We start from the raw sequence: 24,972 nt of genomic DNA, 5'->3' as shown, positions 1-24,972 counted from the left end.
TATTAAAACATTATATCATTCTGATGATTAGGAATTTGACCTTTTAAATAGTATAGTCATTCCTCTTGAAGTTTTACTAAAAATCCTCATTTAGTTAGTAAAAACATTTTTCACAAATTACTCAAAAGATAAGCTCAACCTTTGTCTAGCTACAAATTTGTGACATTACACATACACTGGGAGAATAATTCATCATGAAGCTTATTTCAATATAAAACATATATAACTCTATCCCAGCATTTTAGTAACACTTACTTTGAAAAAAGAGTTTACTTTTAAGATCATTATGCAAATAACTTATAATTAACTTATCAACAGAAACTTCCTTCTCAAGTATATATTCAAATATATCCAAATCCTGCTTAATTGAAAATAGCCTATGTCAAATAGGCTTAATTCAGTGCAAAGTAGCTACTGCCTAAAATAGACCATATCTCAGAAAACTATATAATTATGTACCCTGGTGGATAAGATTAGAATTCAGATATCTTGAATAAAGAATGATCTTCTATTATCTAAATAGGTCATTCTCTTTAGCTAAGGGCAAAACTTCAGGAAAGGTGTACATGAAGTGATGAGAACAGACTTTCAAGCTAGCCAAATCAATCCTGAAGCCTAACAGGGTGACAGATGTCACAGTCAGATTGCCCTCATCATCTCAACTCAAATATCTTTTATATGGAAATGTCCTGATTTCCATATAATGTCCTATACATAGGATTAGGATAAAGAATATTGGACTAGAATAAGGAATGGTGGAATAGAAACTCTGAAAAGACCATTCCTTCATAAAAGCAATAATACAGGCAATAGTTGTCAAAGTCAACTTTTTCAGAAGTCTCAAAATTAATCAAAAGCTTACAACAAAGTGAGGGGCATTTATTCAATAAAATCTCTGGATCTCAGGAAAAACAGAAAGATTTGTGATGTTTCAACTTTCCCTATTCCCATTCTCCTCTCCTTAGCTCTGCAGTAAACTTAAAGACCAAAATCCCACAATTATAGTGGAAAAAACTAGCATCCTGAAGCTACTGGAAGGATGAGAACAGGGTTGGAATACATCAGAAGTACCACTTTCAGAGAAGTATAATTATTTAACTTGTCTAGTAATTAAAATACTCATTTATAGGGCTTTTCTTTATTTTACCTGGCTCAGAGTTTCCTCAGTAAAAATAGCCTTTTCCCCCAGAAAGCCTGTGGAAAACAGTAAGTGGCAATTGTTTAACATAACAGCTGCCTCAGGCAGCAGTAAGAGTTGGGGCAAAAAAAAAAAAAAAGATGATGACCAAAAAACTTTAAAGGAAAATCTGGGGAACGAGATGGCCATTAAGGCCTTTGAATTTTGTATAATCTAGAATCTAGCAGGCCATGCCTGGGGTTACATACATTCTCAGGAAACATCTCAGAAAGCCCTAAACTCTCATCTCTAGCTAACCTTAAGGGTCTACACAAGCAGAAATTGAAAACTAAGGCACAGCTGTGAACTGCCTGCACACTGAAGGCACATTCCAAAATGTACGTCAAATTCTTCAGCAAATGCTGGGAGACTTCCTGGCTCTGAGCATTTAAAAAAATTTCTGTCCAATAATTAGTTGACCAATGAGAAAATTGAGTAGACTTTTTAATGACCACAAACAACAAAAAATACAGACTTTACAGAATTAGCTCAGGAAAATTACTAAGCAAATAGCAACAACAACCAACAACAAAAACAAACATTGGAGGAGGAGAGGAATCTGATTTTGAGTGGTGCCACATTATACTACTTAAAATATTCCATTTTCAACAAAACATTATAAGATGTATGAAGAAAGTATGCCTCATACACAGAAAAATATTCAATAGAAACTGTCTCTGAGGAAGTCCAGACATCAACCTTACTAGACAAAGATTTTAAATCAGGTATTTTAAATATTTTTTTTAAGAACTAAAGGAAGTCATATATAAATAACTAAAAAAGTAAGAGAATGATATTTCACCAAATATCAATATAGAGATTAGTTTTAAAAAATAAAGTCTGGAGGTGGAAATTAAAATAATAGGAATAAAAACATTTCCCAGAAATATTCAACAGCAGATGTGAGCAAGCAGAAAAAAGAACCTTCAGACCAGTCAGTTGAAACTGTTCCTCTCATCTGAGGATTAGATAGAAAAAAAGAAGAAAATAAAGGAGTAAATCAAGCCTGTGAACATACATTTAGTGGAAATTTCAGAAAGAAAAGAAATGAGAAGAAAGAATAGTTAAAGAAATAATGGCTGAAAATGCCCAAAATTTGATGAAAACTAAACTACACATTCAAAAAGTTCAACAAACTCCCAGCAAGATAAAAAAGCAAAGAGATTCATTCCTATAAACACCATAATCAAACATGCAAAAGACAAAGAGAAAATCTTAAAAGCAACAAGAGAGAAAAGATTCAAAGGATCTTCAATGAGATGAACAGCTGATTTCTCATCAGAAAATTATAGAGGTCAAAAGGCAGTAAGATGGCATGCTCAAAGTGGTGAAATAAAGACCGTGAACTAAGAATTCTCCTTCAAAATTAAGGAGAAATTAAGAGATTCCAAGACATACAAAAACCAAAAGAACCCCTCACTAGCAAATTTACCCTACAAGAAATACTAACTGAAGTCTTTCAGGCTGAAATGAAAAGACACCAGACAGCAATGCAAATCCACACAAAGGAGGAATACTGGTAGTCCAGTAAAGAGTCCGCATTTTTATTGCAGAGGGCACAGGTAGGATCCCTGGTCAGGGAACTAAGATCCCACAAGCCACACAGTGCAGCCTAAATAAATACATAAATAAATAGTCAATCCATTAAAAAAAAATCCACACAAAGCAATAAAGAACGTTGGTAAAAGTAACTACAGTTGACCCTCCGTATTCACTGCTTCTATACCCATGATTCACCAAACCATGGATCAAAAATATTCAAAGAAAATTCCATAAAGCTGCCAAAAGCAAAACTTGAATTTGTCACATACCAGCAACTATTTACATAGCAATCACATTGCATTAGGTATTATAAGTAATCAAGAGACGATTTAAAGTATACGGGAGGATGTGTATATTCTACAAGCAAATATCGTGCCATTTTATATGAGGGACTTGATTCACATATGTATTGGAACCAATTCCCCATAGATATCAAGGGACAAATGTACATAAATAAATGTAAAAGAAAATATAATGTATTTGTGTTTGTCTGTAACTTTTTTTCTCCTAACTGATTTAAAAGAAAACTACAAAAGCAATAATTATATCTGTGTTGATAGGCACATGATGTATAAAGATAAATTGTGTAATAATAACAACACAAAGGAGAGGGACGGAATGGAGCTCTATGAAGCAAAAATTTTGTATACTATTGGAATTAAGCTCGTGTTGACCTAAACTAGATTGTTCTAAATTAAGAGATCAATTATAATCCCATAGCAATCACTAAGAAAATAACTTTAAAATACTCAAATAAATGACACAGTAATTAAAATAATACTTTAGAAAACACATTTTTAACAAAAAAGAACAAGGCAATAATAAAGAAATATAAAAACAAAAAATATATAATATATACATAAGATAGTAAAACAACAGCCATAAATTCTATCAGTAATTACATGGAAATGGACTAACACTCCAATCAAAAGGAAGATACAGTTGAATAGGCTTTTTAACAATTGAACCAACAATATGCTATTTACAAAACATACATTTTATATTAAAAGACACAAATAGGTTGAAATTTAAGGATGGAAATAGTTATACCAGGCTCCTGCTGCTGCTGCTAAGTCACTTCAGTCATGTCTGACTCTGTGTGACCCCACAGACGGCAGCCCACCAGGCTCCCCCGTCCCTGGGATTCTCCAGGCAAGAACACTGGAATGGGTTGCCATTTCCTTTTCCAATGCATGAAAGTGAAAAGTGAAAGTAAAGTCGCTAACAGGTACCAAAAGAGTTGAAGTGCCTACACTAAAATCAAACAAAATAGAATTTAAGACAAAATTGTTACTAGAGAAAACAGAGAACATTATATAATGATCAAAAGGTCAATCCATCAAAAAGATATAATGAGTACAAATACACCCAACAACAGTCTTAAAATATATAAAGCAAAATTCAACACACTTGAAGGGAGAAACAGACAATTTATCTGAAAATGAGAGGCTTCAAACTCTCATTTTCAATAATAGAAGAACAAGACAGAGGAACAAGAAGGAAATAATATTTGAATGGCATTATAAACCAATACACCTAGAAAACATCAAGAGAACACTCAACAGCAGGAAAAAAAATACATTCTTCTCAAATACACATGGAACATTCTTCAGGGTAGACCATATGTTAGGTCATAAAATAAGTCTGAATAAATGTAAAGGGACAAAAATGACACAAAGTATGTTCTCTAATCACAGTGGGATGAAGTTGGGAAGACAGAGAGGGTAAATAAATGTATTTGTCAACCCCAATATATTATGTCTCTATATCTCATATTCTAAACTCAAGTTGCATTGAGTCCTACAGCATCTTCTTTTCTCTTTTGATTATTTTACTACAAATATGAACACTATTGCTGTGGGCAAGAATTCACCCTCTTCCTTTGGAGCTTCAGTAATGTCCAGGACCAGCCAAAGCCTCAGGATAGCAGCACATAAAAGTGGGTCTCTGGTGGAGACCTAATAACCATGCAAACCTGAGGGCTCTCAAGTACAACAATGTTCAGGAGTTTCAGCATTGAAACTAGGACACAAAAACAAATAATAAACCCTGAGGTTAGCAAGGAATTTCTAGTAACTAAGCCAAGAAGTGTACTTAAGAGCTTTCAGGCAATGAATTTTTTCTCTTTAGCCATCACTATGCAAAAGTAGACAAGGAAGTAGAATACCATGGCACTGAATATTTTCTCTATTCCTGCAAAATTATCAATTCTCTGCAAAGTTATCTGTCAATTATCTGCAAACTTTAAAAAATCTGTTCTTAGGACTACTGTTTACAGTATATAAAAAACTGGGGTAAAGATGGGCTATCTTTAAAAGCAGGAGTTAAAATGAGCTGTAAGAAATCAGGTTCATTTGGGATAAATTCATGAATATTCATATGGCAATTTCTAAGCAGTATTTAATACAAATAAGCTTGTAAAATAAGCCAGGTCTGTAACAGAAAAAGAGGCCTCATTTAACTTTCTGGATATATATTTGTGGCAGATAGACTGGGGATATCATTTGCACTCCTCCATGAAGCTTCACTACAAACAAAGCTAGTGGAGGTGATGGAATTCCAGTTGAAGTATTTCAAATCCTGAAAGATGATGCTATGAAAGTGCTGCACTCAATATGCCAGCAAATTTGGAGAACTCAGCAGTGGCCACAGGACTGGAAAAGGTCAGTTTTCATTCCAATCCCAAAGAAAGGCAATGCCAAAAAATGCTCAAACTACCACACAACTGCACTCATCTCACATGCTAGTAAAGTAATGCTCAAAATTCTCCAAGCCAGGCTTCAGCAATACATGAACCGTGAACTTCTAGATGTTCAAGCTGGTTTTAGAAAAGGCAGAGGAACCAGAGATCAAATTTCCAACATCTGCTGGATCATGGAAAAAGCAAGCGAGTTCCAGAAAAACATCCATTTCTGCTTTATTGACTATGCCAAAGCCTTTGACTGTGTGGATCACAATAAACTGGGAAATTCTGAAAGAGATGGGAATACCAGACCACCTGACCTGCCTCTTCAGAAGCCTGTATGCAGGTCAGGAAGCAACAGTTAGAACTGGACATGGAACAACAGACTGGTTCCAAATAGGAAAAGGAGTACATCAAGGCTGTATATTGTCACCCTGTTTATTTAACTTATATGCAGAGTACATCATGAGAAATGCTGGGCTGGATGAAGCACAAGCTGGAATCAAGATTGCTGGGAGAAATATCAATAACCTCAGGTACGCAGATGACACCACCCTTATGGTAGAAAGTGTAGAGGAACTAAAGAGCCTCTTGATGAAAGTGAAAGAGGAGAGTGAAAAAGTTGGCTTAAAGCTCAACATTCAGAAAACGAAGATCATGGCATCTGGTCCCATCACTTCATGGCAAATAGATGGGGAAACAATGGGAACAGTGGCTGACTTTATTCTGGGGGCTCCAAAATCACTGAAGATGGTGACTGCAGCCATGAAATTAAAAGACGCCTACTCCTTGGAAGGAAAGTTATGGCCAACCTAGATAGCATATTCAAAAGCAGAGACATTACTTCGTCAACAAAGGTTCATCTAGTCAAGGCTATGGTTTTTCCAGTGGTCATGTATGGATGTGAGAGTTGGCATATAAAGAAAGCTGAGTGCCAAAGAATTGATGCTTTTGAACTGTGGTGTTGGAGAAGACTCTTGAGAGTCCCTTGGACTGCAAGGAGATCCAACCAGTCCATCCTAAAGGAGATCAGTCCTGGGTGTTCATTAGAAGGACTGATGCTAAAGCTGAAACTCCAATACTTTGGCCATCTTATGAGAAGAGTTGACTCACTGGAAAAGACCCTGATGCTGGGAGGGATTGGGGGCAAGAGGAGAAGGGGACGACAGAGGATGAGATGGTTGGATGGCATCACCAACTCAATGGACATGTGTTTGGGTGGACTCTGGGAGTTGGTGATGTACCAGGAGGCCTGGCGTGCTGTGGTTCATGGGGTCGCAAAGAGTCAGACACCACTGAGCAACTGAACTGATGAAGTTTCAGCTGAAGTAAGTGTTGACTTCTCAAGGATATGACTGTGCTGCACTCTCTAGACTCCACGGATGGAAGTGCTATCTCTGTTCCATCAGATAGCCTGATCTTGTCTCTTCGGGACAAGAATGCTTATGAGACAGGTGTTTTAGTATCATTTTTATAACTAGATTCCAGCCCCAATCCATATTCTGGCTCTCCCAAGCCACTAATGCTGAAAGAGGAGTCCCAGTGATGTTCCCCATAGCCACCTGGAACTTCCACCCGCTTTGTTTCAAGCTCCAGTCTCAGGTATATAGGTTTAGACTATATTCCCCAGTTATTTTTCTTTTAGCATCTTAAATACAAAAGAGCTAACAACATTAATAATGGCTAATGTAAAGACTCTGGGAGTTGATGATAGACAGGGAGGCCTGGCATGCTGCGATTCATGGGGTCGCAGAGTCGGACACGACTGAGAGACTGAACTGAACTGAACTGAAAAGGGATCAATGGTAAAGAATTCTACTGCAAAGTAGGAGATGTGAATTGAATCCCTGGGTCAGGAAGATCCCCTAGAGAAGGAAATGGCAACCCACTCCAGTATTCTTGCCTGAAGAATCCCATGGACAGATGAGCCTGGCAGGCTATAGTACATGGGGTTGCAAAAGAGTTGGACACAACTTAGCAACTAAATAACAACAATTTAACTGATAATGAAATCAAGTCATGAGATTTTGTATTATCTTGAAACATACCCAAACTCTTGACATTTGAAACTAATTCCCTTTCATCTAATGAGCCACACACTCACCTTGAGGATCAACTTCTTTCGCTAGCTTCAACGCATCTGAGTTTGCAAGATCAGTGTTGGCTGGGGTAACAGCCAGAATCAGACAGTTCTCCCGTGTGATGAACTGCATAATCATTTCTCTGATCTGGTACTCAATATCTGGAGGCTGATCTCCCACGGGCACTTTAGTAATTCCGGGCAGGTCAATCAGGGTTAAATTTAACACTGTGGAAAGGGAAAAAAATGTCTTACATGTAACCGTCAATGCTGAAAGATATCAACAAGGCAGAATCATGTGTTATTTTCCTAGAAATGAAACAAGCTGAGCGTTATATAATGTGTATCTGAAGGGTTCCAACTCATGTGCATAGAATAAAACAGGATAGAATTCAAACTGGCCTTGCAAATTTTCTCTATTTTTATGATATGATTGTGCTAGGTCAAATGATCATTTTAACATAATTTAAGAAGCGCTGGTTTGCATACCTAATAGCTTTCTCAGAGAATTGCCATGTTTGTAACTAGGGGCCTATAATTCAAACACGGAACAATAAGAGAATATATTGTCTATCTTGTACTTCCCTTAAAATGGTGTAAAAATGCTCAGAGTAAGGTTTGTCCTTCCTTTTAAAAGCATTATGCATTATTAACAAAGTGTTAGCCACTTAGCCTGGGCTTCCCAGGTGGCTGAGTGGTAAGGAACATGCCTGCCAATGCAGGAGACATGGGTTCAAACCCTGGGTGGGGAAGATTCCCTGGAGAAGGACATGGCAACTCACTCCAGTATTCTTGTCTAAAAATCCCATGGACAGAGGAGTCTGGTGGGCTACAGTCTATGGGGTCATAAAGGGTCAGACTCAACTTAGCGACTAAACAACAGCAACAAGTCGCTTAGCTTATTGGAAAGCAGTTAGTCATGAAGTTAGTGTGCAGCCTCTACAGCCAGACTCATGGAGCACCATTCTGGTGCTACTTACCAGGAAACTACTAAGTCAGTGACTCCAGCCCTGACCTGGCTATTGTTCTCTCTATACACAAAAGCTCCAAGTCCTCTTGCTGCTGCTGCTGCTGCTAAGTCGCTTCAGTCGTGTCCAACTACGTGCAACCCCGTAGACGGCAGCCCACCAGGCTCCCCCGTCCCTGGGATTCTCCAGGCAAGAACACTGGAGTGGGTTGCCATTTCCTTCTCCCCAAATCCTCTTGGGAAGTTGTAATTGAGCATTTCATGGTCCAATTTAAAAGCAACAGAACTGGGGAGAAGATTAGAGATGAAAATCTGTCCCACCAAAATCTTAGTCATTCTGGAGGCTGTTTATTCTGTATTACCCACCAAGAATTGGTTATCTAATTTATAAGTTTTTCTTGACAGTCTGGGGAGAAAAAATCACAGTTGATTCCTCAGGAAGAGAATAAATAAGAATATATAGGACTGAAAGAATATTCATTAAAGAAAACTCAACCATAGTACCAAGCACCTCTAAGATTTTTGCAAAAGCTGAAGATACTAAAAATATAAGTTTTCATGCATTCTTCTTTAGAATTCTAAAAGTTTAAAATATACATAAACAAAACTTTGTAAAATAATGTACTCAATTCTCTTTTACAAATTATCTCCTCCTGACTCCCATAAATAATTCTATGAGCTGTTTGGATTATATCATTTACTGAAGTACCTAAGCACAATCTTACACACCAAGATTTTTTGAGAGAAAAAAAACAATTATGTAAAGTTTAAAAATAAAATAAAATAAAATAAAAAATTCATTTTACATAAATAATGTATGTTAATTAACATACATAGTAAAAATTTTTGAGGACAAGAATTTGGAATTTTGTTATTTTACTTACCATGTGGGGAATAGACTCGTAAATTAATAGGTATGGAGGAAATGCCTTTATTCATTCCAGTTACTCGATCTGTTTCAGCTTCAATCTCATGGCGAACTTCATCAAAATCTGTAAATTTTTTTCCTTTGCAGTGTAGAAATTCAGCATATTCTATAAAAGACAAATTAATACAACCTAAAATTCAGGTACTCTTGCAGTAATTATAAGGAAACGATGCTTCTTTAATTACAAGTCAAAGTATCCAATATTGCCTCTTCAGCCATCATAATGAGAGAACATGGAGGTAACTAAAAAGCACAGTTAACACTTGAGAAATGTTAAACACAGTACAAATGCTAATGGTGCAGAATTGCTAATTTTCAGATTAGCAATTAACTATTAAAAGCAGTCTTTAAACTGCAAAGCCTATTAAATAAAGAGAATTTTGGCCCTCCAAATGATATAACAAATAACAGCAACCAATTCTCAAAGAAGTTAGAGCTGGGATATACAAAAAGCCTACTTACTAATCCTATTAGCATGTCCTTTCTGAATATCACCACTTTAACATGATGGATGCTAAACCTGGAATGTTAGGTCCATGAATCAAGTAATAGTAAAGAGGAGGTGGCAAGAGTGAACACTGACATCTTAGAAATCAGTGAACTAAAATGGATGGAAATCAGCGAATTTAATTCAGATTACCATTATATCTGGGCTTCCCTGGTGGCTCAGACAGTAAAGCGTCTGCCTGCAGTGCGGGAGACCTGGGTTCGATCCCTGGGTTGGGAAGATCCCCTGGAGAAGGAAATGGCAACCCACTCCAGTACTCTTGCCTGGAAAATTCCATGGACAGAGGAGCTTGGTGGACTATAGTCCATGGGGTCACAAAGAGTTGGACACAACTGAGTGACTTCACTTGTACTTTCACCATTATATCTACTACTGTGGGAAAGAATCTCTTAGGAGAAATGGAGCAGCCCTTATAGTCAACAAAAGAGTCTGAAATGCAGTACTTGAGTGCAGTCTCAAAAACAACAGAATGATCTTGGTTTGTTTCCAAGGCAAACCATTCAGCATCACAGTAATCCAAGTCTATGCCCCAACCGCTAATGCCAAAGAAGCTGAAGTCGATTTTATGAAGATCTCCTACAAGACCTTCTAGAACTAGCACCAAAAAAAAAAAAAAAAAAAAAAGATGTCCTTTTCATCACAAGGGATTGGAATGCAAAAGTAGGAAGTCAAGATATACCTGGAGTAAAAAGGCAAGTTTGGCTTTGGAATATAAAATTAAGCAGGGCAAAGGCTAATAGAATTTTGTCAAGAAAACACACTGGTCCTAGCAAACACCCTCTCCAACAACACAGGAGACAACTCTTAACATGGACATCACCAGATGGTCAATACCGAAATCAGATGGATTATGTTCTTTGCAGCCAAAGACGAAGAAGCTCTATACAGTCAGCAAAAACAAGACCTGGAGCTGACTGTGACTCCAATCATGCACTCCTTATTGCAAAGTTCAGGCTTAATTTTAAGAAAATGGTGAAAACTACTAGGCCATTCAGGTATGACCTAAATCAAATCCCTTATGATTATACAGTGGACGGGACAAATAGATTCAAGGGATTAGATCTGGTAGACAGAATGCCTGAAGAACTATGGACTAAGATTCATAACATTGTAAAGGAGGTGGTGACCAAAACCATCCCCAAGAAAAAGAAATGCAAGGAGGCAAAATGATTGTCTGAGGAGGCCTTAGAAATGGCTGAGAAGAGAAGTGAAAGACAAGAGAGAATGAGAAAGATATACCCAAATGAATGCAGAGTCCCCGAGAATAGCAAGGAGAGATAAGGAAGCCTTCCTAAGTGAACAATGTTAAAAAAGAAAAGAAAAGAAAACAATAGAATGGGAAAAACTAGAGATCTCTTCAAGAAAGTTGGGAGCTATCAAGGGAATATTTCATGTAAGGATAGGGATGATAAAGGACAGAAACAGTAAGGACCTAACAGAAGCAGAAGAGACTAAGAAGAGGTGGCAAGAAGTTCTTCTATATAGAACTATACAGAAGAATATACAAGAAGGGTCTTAATTACCTGGAAAACCATGCTGGTGTGGTCACTCACCTAGAGCCAGACATCTTGGAGTATGAAGTCAAGTGGACCTTAGGAAACATTACTACAAACAAAGCTAGTAGAGGTGATGGAATTCCAGCTGAGCTATTTCAAATCCTAAAAGATGATGCTGTGAAAGTGCTGCATTCAATATGTTAGCAAATTTGGAAAACTCAGCAGTGGCCACAGGAGTGGAAAAGGTCAGTTTTCATTCCATTCCCAAAGAAGGGCAATGCCAAAGAATGTTCAAACCACTGTACAATTGCACTCATTTCACATGCTAGCAAAGTAACGCTCAAAATCCTTCAACCTAGGCTTCAGCAGCATGTGAAGCGAAAACTTTCAGATGTACAAGCTGGATTTAGAAAAGGCAGAGGAACCAGAGATCAAATTGGCAACATTTGCTGGATCACAGAGAAAGCAAGGAAAATTTCAGAAAAACATATACTCTGCTTCATTGACTATGCTAAAGCCTTTGTGTAAATCACAACTGGAAAATTTCTTAAAGACATGGGAATACCAGATCCCCTTACCTGTGTCCTGAGAAATCTGTATGCAGGTCAAGAAGCAACAGTTAGAACTTCACGAGAAACAATTGAATGGTTCAAAATTGGGAATGGAGTACATCAAGGCTGTGTATTGTCACCCTGCTTATTTAACTTCTATGCAGAGTACATCATGTGAAATGCCGGCTAGATGACTCACAAACTGTAATCAAGATTGCTGGAAGAAATATCAACAACCTAAGACATGCAGATGATACCACTCCAATGACAGAAGAAGAGAAACTAAAGAGCCTCTTGGTAAGGGTGAAAGAAGAGAGTGAAAAAGCTGGATTAAAACTCAACATTCAAAAAATGAAGATCATGGCATCCGGTTCCATTATGTCATGGCGAATAGAAGGGAGAAAAATGGAAACAGTGACATATTTTATATTCTTGGGCTCCAAAATCACTGCAGATGGTGGGGCATGAAATTAAAAGATGCCTGCTCTTTGGAAGAAAAGCTATGACAAACCTAGAGATTAGGATATTAAAAAGCAGAGACATCATTTTTCCAACAAAGATTCTTATAGTCCAAGCTATGCTTTTTCCAGAAGTCATGTACAGATGTGAGACTTGAACCATAAAGAAGGCTGAGCGCCAAAGAATCAATCCTTTTGAATTGTGGTGCTGGAAAAGACTCTTGAGAGTCCTTTGGACTGCAAGCAGATCAAACCAGTCAATTCTAAAGGAAATCAACCCTGAATATTCACTGGAAGGACAGATGCTTATGCTAAAGCTCCAATACTTTGGCCACCTGATGCAAAGAGCTGACTCACTGGGAAAGACTGAGGACAAAACAAAAAGGTAGTGACCAAGGATGAGATGGTTGGATGGCATCACCAACTCAATGATGTGAGTTAGAGCAAACTCAAGGAGATAGTGAAGAACAGGGAATCCTGGCGTGCTGCAGTCCATGGGGTCACAAAGAGTCAGAAGTGACCTAGTGAACGAGCAACAACATATGCTAAATTATGTAAATACAGCTTCAGAAAGCAAGAAGATTTAGAAACGATGTTTGTTTTACCCTTTAAAAGGAAATAATATATGAAATATTTTAGCTTTAAAATATACTATTCAAAATACCACATCCATTTCTGCAATTAAAAGATATTTTTCTCAAGAAAAAAGACAATATTACAAAGAAACTATTTATCTGCAATCTAAAAAAAAATAAATCACTATATGTAGGCAGAAGGAAAAACTCTAAAATAACTATATAAGAGAAAATTGGTTATTTTTTAAAATTTCAGTAGCATCTTAAAACTATTGTACTATCCCTTTCTCTATCTGCTTCCAAAGATATAGAGTAAATGATAAGCAACACAACTCAAAAGAAAAGGGAACTGATACTAGTAGACCTAAAAATGTTATAATTTTACAAGGTAACAAGTCTTAACAAATAGTTTAATTTCTCTAACAGCCAGCTGAAAAAAATGCTCCACCAAATGTAGACTAAGGCTAAAGTATCTTGGGCCCAGATATCTTGGGCTCAGCTGAGACAGTTATTGGTAGTCTTTCTACCATTACCACCATAAATATTTAACTTTCACCCACTACATTGCAAGGCCAATAGGGAGACAACTACAAGATGTGGTTTATGCCTCAACAGTGAAAGTATACACAACAATTAAGCTTCAGCAGGCTTCAGAGGTCTGGCCTGAAGAGATCACCACATCATTTGGCATCTTCTTTTACATGTTTACCCTCATAAGTGCTGTTTTTATAAGATTATAAATTCTTAGAAGTAGAAACTTTATTTTGGAGAAGGAAATGGCAACCCACTCCAGTGTTCTTGCCTGGAGAATCCCAGGGACGGTGGAGCCTGGTGGGCTGCCATCTATGGGGTCACACAGGGTCGGACACGACTGAAGCAACTTAGCAGCAACAGCAGTTAGCAGTAGCAGCAGAGACTTGATTTACTCATTCAGCGGCTAGGCCAGTACCAATGTAAAAGTTTAAGGATGAGTAGAAGATAAAACAATAAGAAAAGTAAAGAGGAACAATAAATGCCAGATTCTGAAAAACAAAGCTTAATAAGCAAAAGTGAGTCATAAATAATTTAGAAGAAACAGAACGGTACTTTCTCATAGCAAGGAGACAGAACTATTCAGTTCAACATAGCCTGTGGAAAATTCAAATTTGAGAACTTCTGCCTATCATAATTATTATGTTAATATAATTTTTTTCTAAAAGAAGCTTCTGGATCAAGGGCTACATTTTCAATTTCATTGCTAATCAATAATTCAAGTAACAGAAATGTGTTCCCGGCTGAGCCACGAGGGACGCTCAACACACTTGTGGCCACTAGATGGCGCCTATTTGCTTTCTCTTTAGGAAACTAAGACCCTTTCAGAAAGTTGTAAAATTAATGCAATTTTCAAATTAGATTTAAATTTACTCCTGGACTTCTGAAAATGCTTTTATCTTGGAATTCAGATACAGGAACTCCAACCTCTGTCTCTGGTTAGGTATGCTGCTGCTAAGTCACTTCAGTCGTGTCCGACTCTGTGCGACCCCATAGATGGCAGCCCACCAGGCTCCCCCGTCCCTGGGATTCTCCAGGCAGGAACACTGGAGTGGGTTGCCATTTCCTTCTCCAATGCATGAAAGTGAAAAGTGAAAGGGAAGTCGCTCAGTCGTGTCCGACTCTTAGCGACCCCCTGGACTGCAGCCTACCAGGCTCTTCCGTCCATGGGATTTTCCAGGCAAGAGTACTGGAGTGGGGTGCCATCACCTTCTCCGCTTGTTAGGTATAGGGTCCCACAAAGAGATTTAGGAATGTCAATATTTGTTTATTTATTTAACCAATATTTATTGAACTCCTACACCTTCTCAGGCACTATTTTAGAAAGCTGGCATATAGTAAACTGAAAAAAAAAGTCTCTAGCCTCATGAAGCTTAAATTCTAGTGAAATAAAACAGTAAACAATGTGTGTGTGCCAGATAAGTGCTATGGAGAAAACTGAATAAGGGGAATGTTAAACACTGGAGGAGGTTGCTTTGTTATGTGCAATCAAGGAATACTTCTCTGATATGATAAAGTGACATTTGAGCAAAGACTCAAGAAGCCATGCTTTACATAACAGGATCCCAGTAGACTGACTGATGCAGACTACACTTGGCATATCGGAGGAAAAGCAAGGAGGCCAACGTGCCTGGAGCACAAAGCATGGGGGAGAGGCAGCAGATGAGGTCAGAGCTATTGTACAGACCCAGACGATGTAGGACCTGTGGGCCATTTTAAGGACTTTGATTTTACTCTAAATGAATGTGAAAGCACTTGAAGCGTTTTGGATAGAAGGGAAACATGATGTGACCTAGGTTTTAAATAAAGAACTGTACTGCTGAGTTGAGAACAGACAATGAGGCATAAGAGAAGTAGCTGGCTATTAGAATAATAAAGGTGGGATTATTATCTCACCTGGGGGTGAGACCTGGGTGGGAGCAGTGGGAATGCTGAGAAGTGGTTATATTCTAATGAATTTTGAAGGAAAAACCAAAAGGATTTGCAGATGGATTAAATGAGGGGTATGAGAGAAAGAAAGAAGTTAAGAATAACTTTAAGGAGGTTGACCTCAGCAATTGGAAGAATTTTGAAATAGAAAGACTGAAAGAAAGGAAGATGTATGGAAGATGGGGTTAGGAATCAAGAATTCAGTTTGGCAACTCAATCAAAAAATGGGAAGATTTTCACAGACATTTCTCCAATGAAGATATTAAGATGGTCAAAAAGCACATGAAAACATGCTCAACATCACTAATTATCAGAGAAATGCAAATCAAAACTACAATGAGGTGTCTCCTCACACCAGTCAGAATCAGTCAGTTCAGTCGCTCAGTCATGTCCAACTCTTTGCGACCCCATGGACTGCAGCACACCACTTTCCTGTCCATCACCAGTCAGAATGGTCATCATCAAAAATCTACAAACAATAAAAAGATGGACAGGGTGTGGAGAAAAAGAACCCTTCTACACTGTTGGTGGGATTGTAAATTGGTGTAGCCACTATGGAGAAGAACAGTATGGAGATGCCTTAAAAAAAAACCTAAAAATAGTTGCCATATGATCCAGAAATCCTACTCCTGGGACATATATCCAGAAAAAAAGAAAAAAAACAAAACATAATTTGAAAAGATACATGTCCCTAATGTTCATAGCAGCACTGTTTACAATAACTGAGACATGAAAGTAACGTAAATGCCCATCAACAGAGGAATGGATAAAAAAATGTGGTACATATATACAATGGAATATTACTCAGCCATAAAAAGAAAGAAATAATGCCATTTGCAGCAACATAGATAGACCTAGAGATTATTATACTAAGTGAAGTAAGTCAGAGAAAAACAAATATCATATATTGCTCATATGTGGAATCTAACTTTTAAAAAGATACAAATGAACTTATCTATGAAACAAAAACAGACCCATAGATATTGAAAACAAACTTAGGATTACCAAAGGGGAAATATGGGAGTTGGGGGGCTAAGGAATAAGTCAGAAACTTGGGATGAACATACACATACCACTATATATTACTATATATAAGATATATAATCAATAAAAATCTACTATATAGCACAGGGAACTCTACTCAGCATTCTGTGATAACCTATATCAGAAAAGAATCTTAAAAAAGAATGAATATATGTATATGTTTAACCAGATCACTTTGCTGAACACCTGAAACTAACACAATATTGTTAATCAACTATAATCTAATAAAATAAAATTTAAAACTTCAGTTGGGGACCTACTAAGCTTGTGATGCCTGCTAAACATCACCCATGTGGACAAACAGAACCACCACCAATGGTTGGGAACCATGCAGCTGAAAGACACACAATTTTCATTGTCTCATCTGATAAGCGTGTATCTATCCTGAAATTTTTCCAGAAGATGGCAGTCAAGGGCTTGAGGAAATGGTGGCTTCTTTTATTCAGCACAAAAATGCCCTGGGGCTGGATATGTGAATCTTTTATCTAAGGAGAAGTCTAAGCTAGATAAGTCCAAGATAGATATAGATATATGTATTTGGAATTAAAAGTTAGGCAAGTGCATAAGATCGCTAGGTCACTAAATGAGAGACAGACAAGGAACAGATCAGAGCAGTGGACCCTGTATGTTGCAATATTTAGAGATCAGGAAATGGAGAATAAGCACGAGTGGTCAACATGATGTGGGATTAAAAAAAAAAAAAAGGAAAACCCTGAGAGAGAGGTGACCCAAAGCCACAAAAAGAAAGTATTTCATGAAAAGAGACCTTTCACTCCATCAAATACTGTCAACATGTCAGGTAAGATGAGAACCAAGAACAAATCATAAAATCAGGCAATTTGAGGGTCCTTCAGGATGTTGAAAAGGACTGTTGGAATGGAGTGGGTTGGGTGATAATCTGATTGGAATAGATTTTAGAATGACTTGGAGGAGAGGAAGTAGAGACTGGTTGTGGACAAATTGTTTAAGAAGTTGTGTTGTAAAGGAGAGGAAAAAAGTCAAAGGGCATCTGGAGAGGGTTATGAAGGGAAAGTTTTATAAAAGTGGGTAAACTAATAGCATGTTCCTAGGCTGATGCTCGGAGAAGGCAATGGCACCCCACTCCAGTACTTTTTCCTGGAAAATCCCATGGGTGGAGGAGCCTGGTAGGCTGCAGTCCATGGGGTCACTAAGAGTAGGACACGACTGAGCAACTTCACTTTCACTTTTCACTTTCATGCATTGGAGAAGGAAATGGCAACCTACTCCAGTGTTCTTGCCTGGAGAATCCCAGGGACGGGGGAGCCTGGTGGGCTGCCGTCTATGGGGTCGCACAGAGTCGGACACGACTGAAGCGACAGCAGCAGCAGCAGCAGCAGGCTGATGCTATTAATCCAGCCTTGAGGGAAAGCTGATGATGCAGAAGAAGGGACAAGTGCTAAAGCTATGTCTTAAGGAAGAGGGGATAGGAAGCACTAGAAAGGAACATGCTAGTTCATCCCATAGGAATCAAAAGGAAACAGAATAATGAGTATTGGTGGATGATACAAACAGGTAGAATTGATGGTGGTGGGAGTATGTGAAATTCAACAGGTGAGAGTGGGGATTTATCATTTTGTTGAGTCATTTTACACCTTTAAAAACCATTTCTGTATGTATTCTCACTGGTTAAACCCTACAAATACTATTATTTTTACCACAGTATACCACACACATACACAGTGATCCTAACTGACCTAATAGTAACCCTAGCAGGAATGTCAACTTGGGTCTCAACTACGTCCATCACTGGGATTCAGGCATGTCCAGCATATCAGAAAGACAAAAGGGGCAGAAACCACAAAATTCCTATTCCTATGGGTCTTAAAGAGCTTCCTGGGAAATAATTCAACCAATAGGATGGACAACTCAGGGAAAACCTAACCTAAATTGTCAGATGGGAGCTACCTGTAGTCCATCCTCTACCCAGGTCCAGAGACTCACAGGTCTATGTCCCCCTCATCTCTAATAGTACAGTGATAATTGTCAGACCACATATCCTACTTTCTTATTAGTAAAACACAGCAATCATAACTACAATTCACAATTCACAGCTATAGCATTATACTGTCATAAGCTGGGTCTTAACAGCAACAAGGTAAGCCAGTCTTATCATGGAATCCCAGCCCTCTAGCAAGCAGACTATAAATAGGTGGTCAGCAGAGGTGGCTTGTATGTTTTTGAACAATTGCCCGTAATTGCTATTGAAGAGGATCATCATTCAGCTTATCATCATACAAGTCCTAAATAAATCTTGATAAGCAATGCAGAATTTAAAGGTCACAGTTTTACTTCCCTGCTGTCTAAAGCACAATTATAAATGAAAATCTTGGAAAGGATTTTCACAAGAGCAATGAATCATTTACTATATTCACCTCTAAAGAAGAATGTTCACATGAGATGAAGGAAATTCTAACACCCAAGCCAAACTCTACAGAACAGTCTACACTAGCCAATCAACAGCTAGACTTTTAAAGAACTGGTAAATATGTATCTTCTGAGACTTTCATACTATCAAAAGTTAATATGTCTAAAGTTCTAACAAATCTCATCTTATGGTCCTGAGATAAATTGTCTCATAGAAAGGTAATTTCCAATGGCACAAGCTCTCTTGGCATGTTCTCAGCGTTGCTTTCATTCTAAATGCTTAGTAATCGGGCACACGGAATGATCTCTTTCTCAAACAATTCCAGGCTTCAGCCCAAATTCAGCCTGAATGGACAGTGATTAAATTTCTTGCTCCTATAAAGGATGAAGGTTATGTGCATACAGCCTATGTCCTAATCATGAATCCATGAAATTCTATTGTGTGTCAGTATAACCTATCTTCCTGAAATTCACAGTATGTTTTCAGTTTCAAAGAATAAGATTCTAGTTTTTAAAATCTTTCCTGTTTTCCCAGTGTTAAAAATAGCCTACATTTGAAGCAAAGGGAAAGATACCTTTTATATCAAAGAGTGATTTGGGAGGAAAAAGAGGATATTTTTTAAAAAAAATCAGAGCTATCACTCTATTTTTATTTCCCTATAAAACATTTTAGTACTGTCATTTCTGCTGACCATGAAAAACAAATTATGCTAGGATAAACAGCTGACAAATTGTTTGGGGGAAGGATGACATGGTTTGTGCCTGGGCAGCATTCCAATCATCTGTGAAAAGCACAGCATGACCATAAGAATTTAAATATTTCCAATATGCCCCTTCCATGGGGAAAAACACGCATATGTTTCAATTAATCAAGGTTAAGTAAAATGGAATAATTATGGAGCACAGGCATATCTCACCAATCTTTATTCTAAGAACTGGGGCTGTCCATACTTTAGCTGGAGTTCTGTTTCTAAAATGCTTTAATAGCAATGTTTTTAAGCATGGGGTTCCCATGAAAATGGAGTATATGGGACACAGAAACAGGAAATGGTTTTCAGTGCAACTAGCTGAATCCACTGGCTGTAAATACCACCTGGTAGGACTACATTTAAAAACATAGTCCCTTAAAGGCAGAGGCTACATTTGAGTCATCTTTGTTTCCCTGATGCCTATCATATTTAAAGAACACCTGTAGATTTCTTCCTTCTTCTGTAGAGAACTTCTCTTTGCATACCATTAAGCAATTTGGAAAAATGCTTCCAGCAAGCCTTCAAGTCATTCCAAATTGAAGCCAGGGGCCTAGAACTGTGGTTAAGTAAGAAACAAAGCAAGTTAGATATGAATTACACAGACCCAGATATAAAGCAGAAGTCAGTTGTGTCCTTCTTTTAGTAATTAAAAAAAAAAAAAGGAAATCTAAAGAAGCACATTTCACCCGAGGAAGTCCAGTAGTGGGTGAAAGGTAGAGGTCTCAGTTAGAGGGTGAAGAATAATGGGGTAGAAACAAGAAGGGCCAAGATTTCGTAGCAGACTAAAGGTAGGTGCTAGGCAGGTCTCAGAGACCAGCTGCAGAGACTAGGGTTTAGGATCAGGGCTCTGGTACTCCTGAGGCAGAGAAGCTCAAAACAGAATTCCAGATCCAAGTGATCCAGACGGTCCAATCAAAAAACCAAGGTGAGAATTCAATCATGAAATGAGAGGTAGTCTTTCATAGCATACAAAGCCAAAGTCACTTACACTGACCTCAGGGCCAAGAGAGATTATTAAGTATTGTGTATGTTTTAGTTGCTCAGTCATGTCCAAGTCTTTTTGATCCCATGGCTGTAGCCCACCAAGCTCCTCTAGCCATGAAATTCTCCAGGCAAGAATATAGGCGTGGGTAGCCATTTCTTTCTCCCAGAGGATCTTCCCAACCCAGGGATCAAACCCAGGTCTCTTGCAATGCAAGCAGATTCTTTTCCATCTGACCCACCAGGGAAGTCCAAAAAATGAAAAACATGAAACCAAATAGAAAGCATATCAAGCACTTGGCCACAAACTGCAAAAACCTCAGCAGCATCTGACACGATTTTCCTCCTGTTCCTTGAAACATTGCCTTCCCCTTTTAACACCCACATCCCCTCCATCTCCTCCTATCTTCCACATCTCAATTATTGACACCAGCATTGAATCAGGTCACCAAATCAAAAAATAGAGGTGTTTTTTTTTTTTTTTTTTTTTACCCTTGCTCACCTTTCTCCCAAACATCTTCTCACTGCCTCCACTATGGCCATCCTCCTCCTAAGCGGACACCAACTCTTATCTGGACCACCATAAAAGCCTCCAACTGGTCTTCCTAATTCCACTCTGGGTCCACTGAATCCATTCTCTACATGGCAGCTAGAGAGATCTTTCTAAAACATATGTCAGATCATGTCTTTTCCCTTTTTAAAACTTTTTATTGGTTTTCCAGAGAAGTCAGAAATAGCCAAACTCCTCCCCCAGCCTACAAAGTCCTAGACAGTCTGATCCCTGTCTACCTCTATTGATAACACTATTTCTACCCTTTTTACTCCAAACCCTTGAGCTGCTAGGACTTCCCTGGTGATCCGGTGGTTAAGAATCTGCCTGCCAATGGAGGGGACACGTGTTCAATCCAGGAAGATCCCACATGATGCAGAGTAACTAAGCTGGAGTGCCACAACTTCTGAGCCCATGCTCTAGAGCACATGAACTGCAACTACTGAGTCTACACACTGCTACAGCTGAAGCTCTCACACACTAGAGCCTGTGCTTCACAAGAGAAGCCACCACAGTGAGAAGCACTGCAACTAGATAGCCCCCACCCGCTGCAACTAGAGAAAGCCTACACCCATCAACAAAGACTCAGCTACAGCCAAAACCAAAAATAAATAAACAGTTGAGCTTCAGTAGCCTTCTTCTGCTCTGCAAGCACACCAGCTCTGTTTCTACCCCAAGGCCTCTCTACAAGCACCTCCTCTTCTGGTATGCCCTTCACCCACATCATGGCATGCATAGCTCTATCCTGTCATTTACTTCTTATCTAAAATATCATCTCTAATTTAGACAGCCTTCCTTGATCAGACAAAGAAAAGTAGCAGCTCAGTCGCACTCCATCACATCATCTAATTTATGTTCTTCAGTACATAATCATTACTTGAAGATTTTGTTTTTTACTACCTGTCTGTACCCACTGGAATATAAGTTCTATGAAAACAGAAACATTATCTGCTGCACTCTTAGTACCTAAAACAGTGAATTGCATCTATTGGGTATTCAATATATATATATATTTTTTTAATTAAATAACAAATGAGTAAATGAGTGAATGAATCAAAAAATAAACACTAGTGGACACTTGAGGTTTGTGGGTATTGAGAAGAAAATGATATTAAATATGGCTTTTGACATACTAAATTTTATACCTTTGAAATATCCAAGTAGAGTTTCAAGGGCTCAGCTAGAAATATGCGTTTGGAGTTTAGCCCAGGAGCTATAAATATGAGAGTCCTAGGTGCAGGAGTTGTAACTGAAGACATAGAAGAGATTGCCGAAGGCAGAATACAAAATGACAGAGAAAGGAGCCTTGGGTAGATGCAAACTTTAAAGACCAGGTAAAAGATAATGCATCAGCAAGAGAGAGAGAGTGGCCAAAGAGAGAACAAAAACCAGGAGTATTTGGCATCATGGAAACCAAAAGGATAGTGTATGTTTTAAGGAAAGAATAAGCAACAGTGTTAAAAACCTCTTGAAAGGGCGAGGTATTAATAAATACTAGCAAGTGACTAATGGCATTTATAGAAACTGAGTATGTATCCTATAGTTTCTTGTATCCTTAAACAATGTTCTATACATAATTGAAATATTTCTTGTTATTTCAAAGGGTTTTGCTATAGGCTATTTTGTTAAAAATCTTTTTCCTTTGTTTTTTTTATTGTCTCTTCCTTTACATCAGGTTTATATCTGTCAGTTCTTACTGTTGACATCTGTTTTTAAGCCATATTCCCATTCTACCTTGCAGCTTTATATTTAATTCTAAACTGAGAAGTCCAATAACCTAGTGTGTATGGTCTGAGTCTACACTGAGATGGAAAATGCCCAGAGTAAGGCCACACTGCAAAAATGAGCTTTAGATCATAGATTTCGTAATATTAATTTTGACTGCCCAAGACTCTTCTTGCTTCCTTCTGATAATCAGCTAAGAAACTGAAAAGAGGTTTCCAAATAAGTGAGTTATTACAGTATTATTAAAGAGTAATTAAATGTACAATTTCACAAACAGCAAATGTTTCAACATTATTTCTTGTTTTAAGAAGAAAAAAGGCAAGGTGATTTGCCAAGTAAAAATCTATAATTAAAAGTGATATCACTAGACTTTGTCATGAAAGTTCAAGTAATCGGATTGCTATAAAAAAAATACAACAGAAAATCTAGTATTTGCAAAATGAAAAATTTCCCCACAGAATCTTAAACACAGAAATGAAGTTTATAAATAAAATTTAAGTAGTAATCATATAAGAACAAGTATATAAATGTGTGTGTACATATGTAAATATGCAACTAAAAAATTCTCAAAATATCGAATTAAATGTTGCTGGAAAGATTTGAAGTTTGACAAAAATTTATTTTCTCTAAGTGTGAGCTTCTACACACAATTTGTCAGCAATACCATTCCATCAAAATATTTTAACAATATCTTAGTATATTTGGTAAGCTTCTCAAATGTCTTCATGACAAATTCCTGAAGGTGATTGTTAGAAACAAAGTCAACTCAACTTTTGTATACAGTGAAAGGTATAAATAGAAGTTCAGTATTTACATATGAATATGCCACTTTTCCAAAACTGTTGAAAATACTACCTTTTCTCTATTGAATTGCCTTTCTGCTTTTATTAAAAATCAATTATTTATAGACCTGTAGGTCTATTTTTTTACCTCTCTTCTGTTCCACTGGTCTATTTGTCCATATTTATATCAAGGCCATGCCATCTTTTTTTTTTTTCCTATGACAAGTCTGTTATTTTTTCCATTCATAAAGTAATTAAATATAAATTGTCCCTTTACTGTAACATACTCTATAGAAAGTTGAAACACACACAACACACCATGTACCCCTCACATTCGGTATTCACTGTCTGAAAATGCCGTGGAGATAGTTCCACAGTGGATAATATAGACATGTGGAGCATTTACTTCCTGTGTTTATTGTTTTTTCTTAATTAATTTATATATTTTAATTGGAGGCTAATTATTTTACAATATTGTAGTGGTTTTTGCCATACAATGAGATGAATCAGCCATGGGTGTACATGTGTTCTCCATCCTGAACCTCCCTCCCACCTCCCTCCCTATCCCATCCCTCAAGGTCATCCCAATGCACCACCCCTGAGCACCCTGTCTCATGCTTCGAACCTAAACTGGTGATCTATTTCACATATGGTAATATACATGTTTCAATGCTATTCTCTCAAATCATCCCACCCTCGCCTTCTCCCACAGAGTCCAAAAGACTGTTCTTTACATCTGTGTCTCTTTCACTGTCTCACATTTAGCATCATTGTTACCATCTTTCTAAATTCCATATATATGCGTTGATATATTGTATTGGTATTTTTCTTTCTGATTTACTTCACTCTGTGTAATAGGCTCCAGTTTCATCCACTTCATTAGAACTGATTCAAATGCATTATTTTTATTAGCTGAGTAATATTTCCTTGTGTACATGTACCATGGCTTTCTTATCCATTCATCTGCTGATGGACATCTAGGCTGCTTCCATGTCCTAGCTATTGTAAACAGTGCTGCAATGAACATTGGGGTACATGTGTCTCTTTCAATTCTGGTTTCCTCGGTGTGTATGCCCAGCAGCAGGATTGCTGGGCTGTATAATGCCATACTATCTGCAACATTGTAGCTTTGTAACAAGTCTTAAAATCAGGTAGTGTTCATTCTCTAAACTTGTTTTATTTTAAAGTTATTTTAGCTATTCTGGATCCTGTGCATTTCCTAGGAATTTTAGAATCAATTTGTCAATCTCTACAAAACAATTTAATTGTTTAAACTTTATCTACTGCATTTTTTACAATATTACTAACAAAAAAAAATTTGTCCTCTAGCC

General features: G+C 37.7%; 1 protein-coding gene across 12 annotated transcripts in view; it reads right to left on the bottom strand.

The window, feature by feature from the left end:
* The window catches only part of DNM3 (dynamin 3), a 643,632-nt gene that overhangs the window by 442,615 nt on the left and 176,045 nt on the right, over positions 1–24,972 (bottom strand). For all 12 annotated transcript variants that reach the window (XM_061382632.1, XM_061382633.1, XM_061382635.1 and 9 more), the window contains exons 3-4: positions 9,334–9,483; positions 7,507–7,710 (exon numbers count right to left, since the gene is read on the bottom strand). In XM_061382632.1, the coding sequence (XP_061238616.1) occupies positions 7,507–7,710; positions 9,334–9,483 (354 nt within the window). The remainder of the gene's footprint in view (positions 1–7,506; positions 7,711–9,333; positions 9,484–24,972) is intronic.

This window comes from Bos javanicus, chromosome 16 (genome assembly GCF_032452875.1).
Source record: "Bos javanicus breed banteng chromosome 16, ARS-OSU_banteng_1.0, whole genome shotgun sequence".
In the NCBI taxonomy this organism is placed as follows: Eukaryota; Metazoa; Chordata; class Mammalia; order Artiodactyla; family Bovidae; genus Bos; species Bos javanicus.
This window is presented reverse-complemented; position numbering and strand designations above follow the sequence as displayed.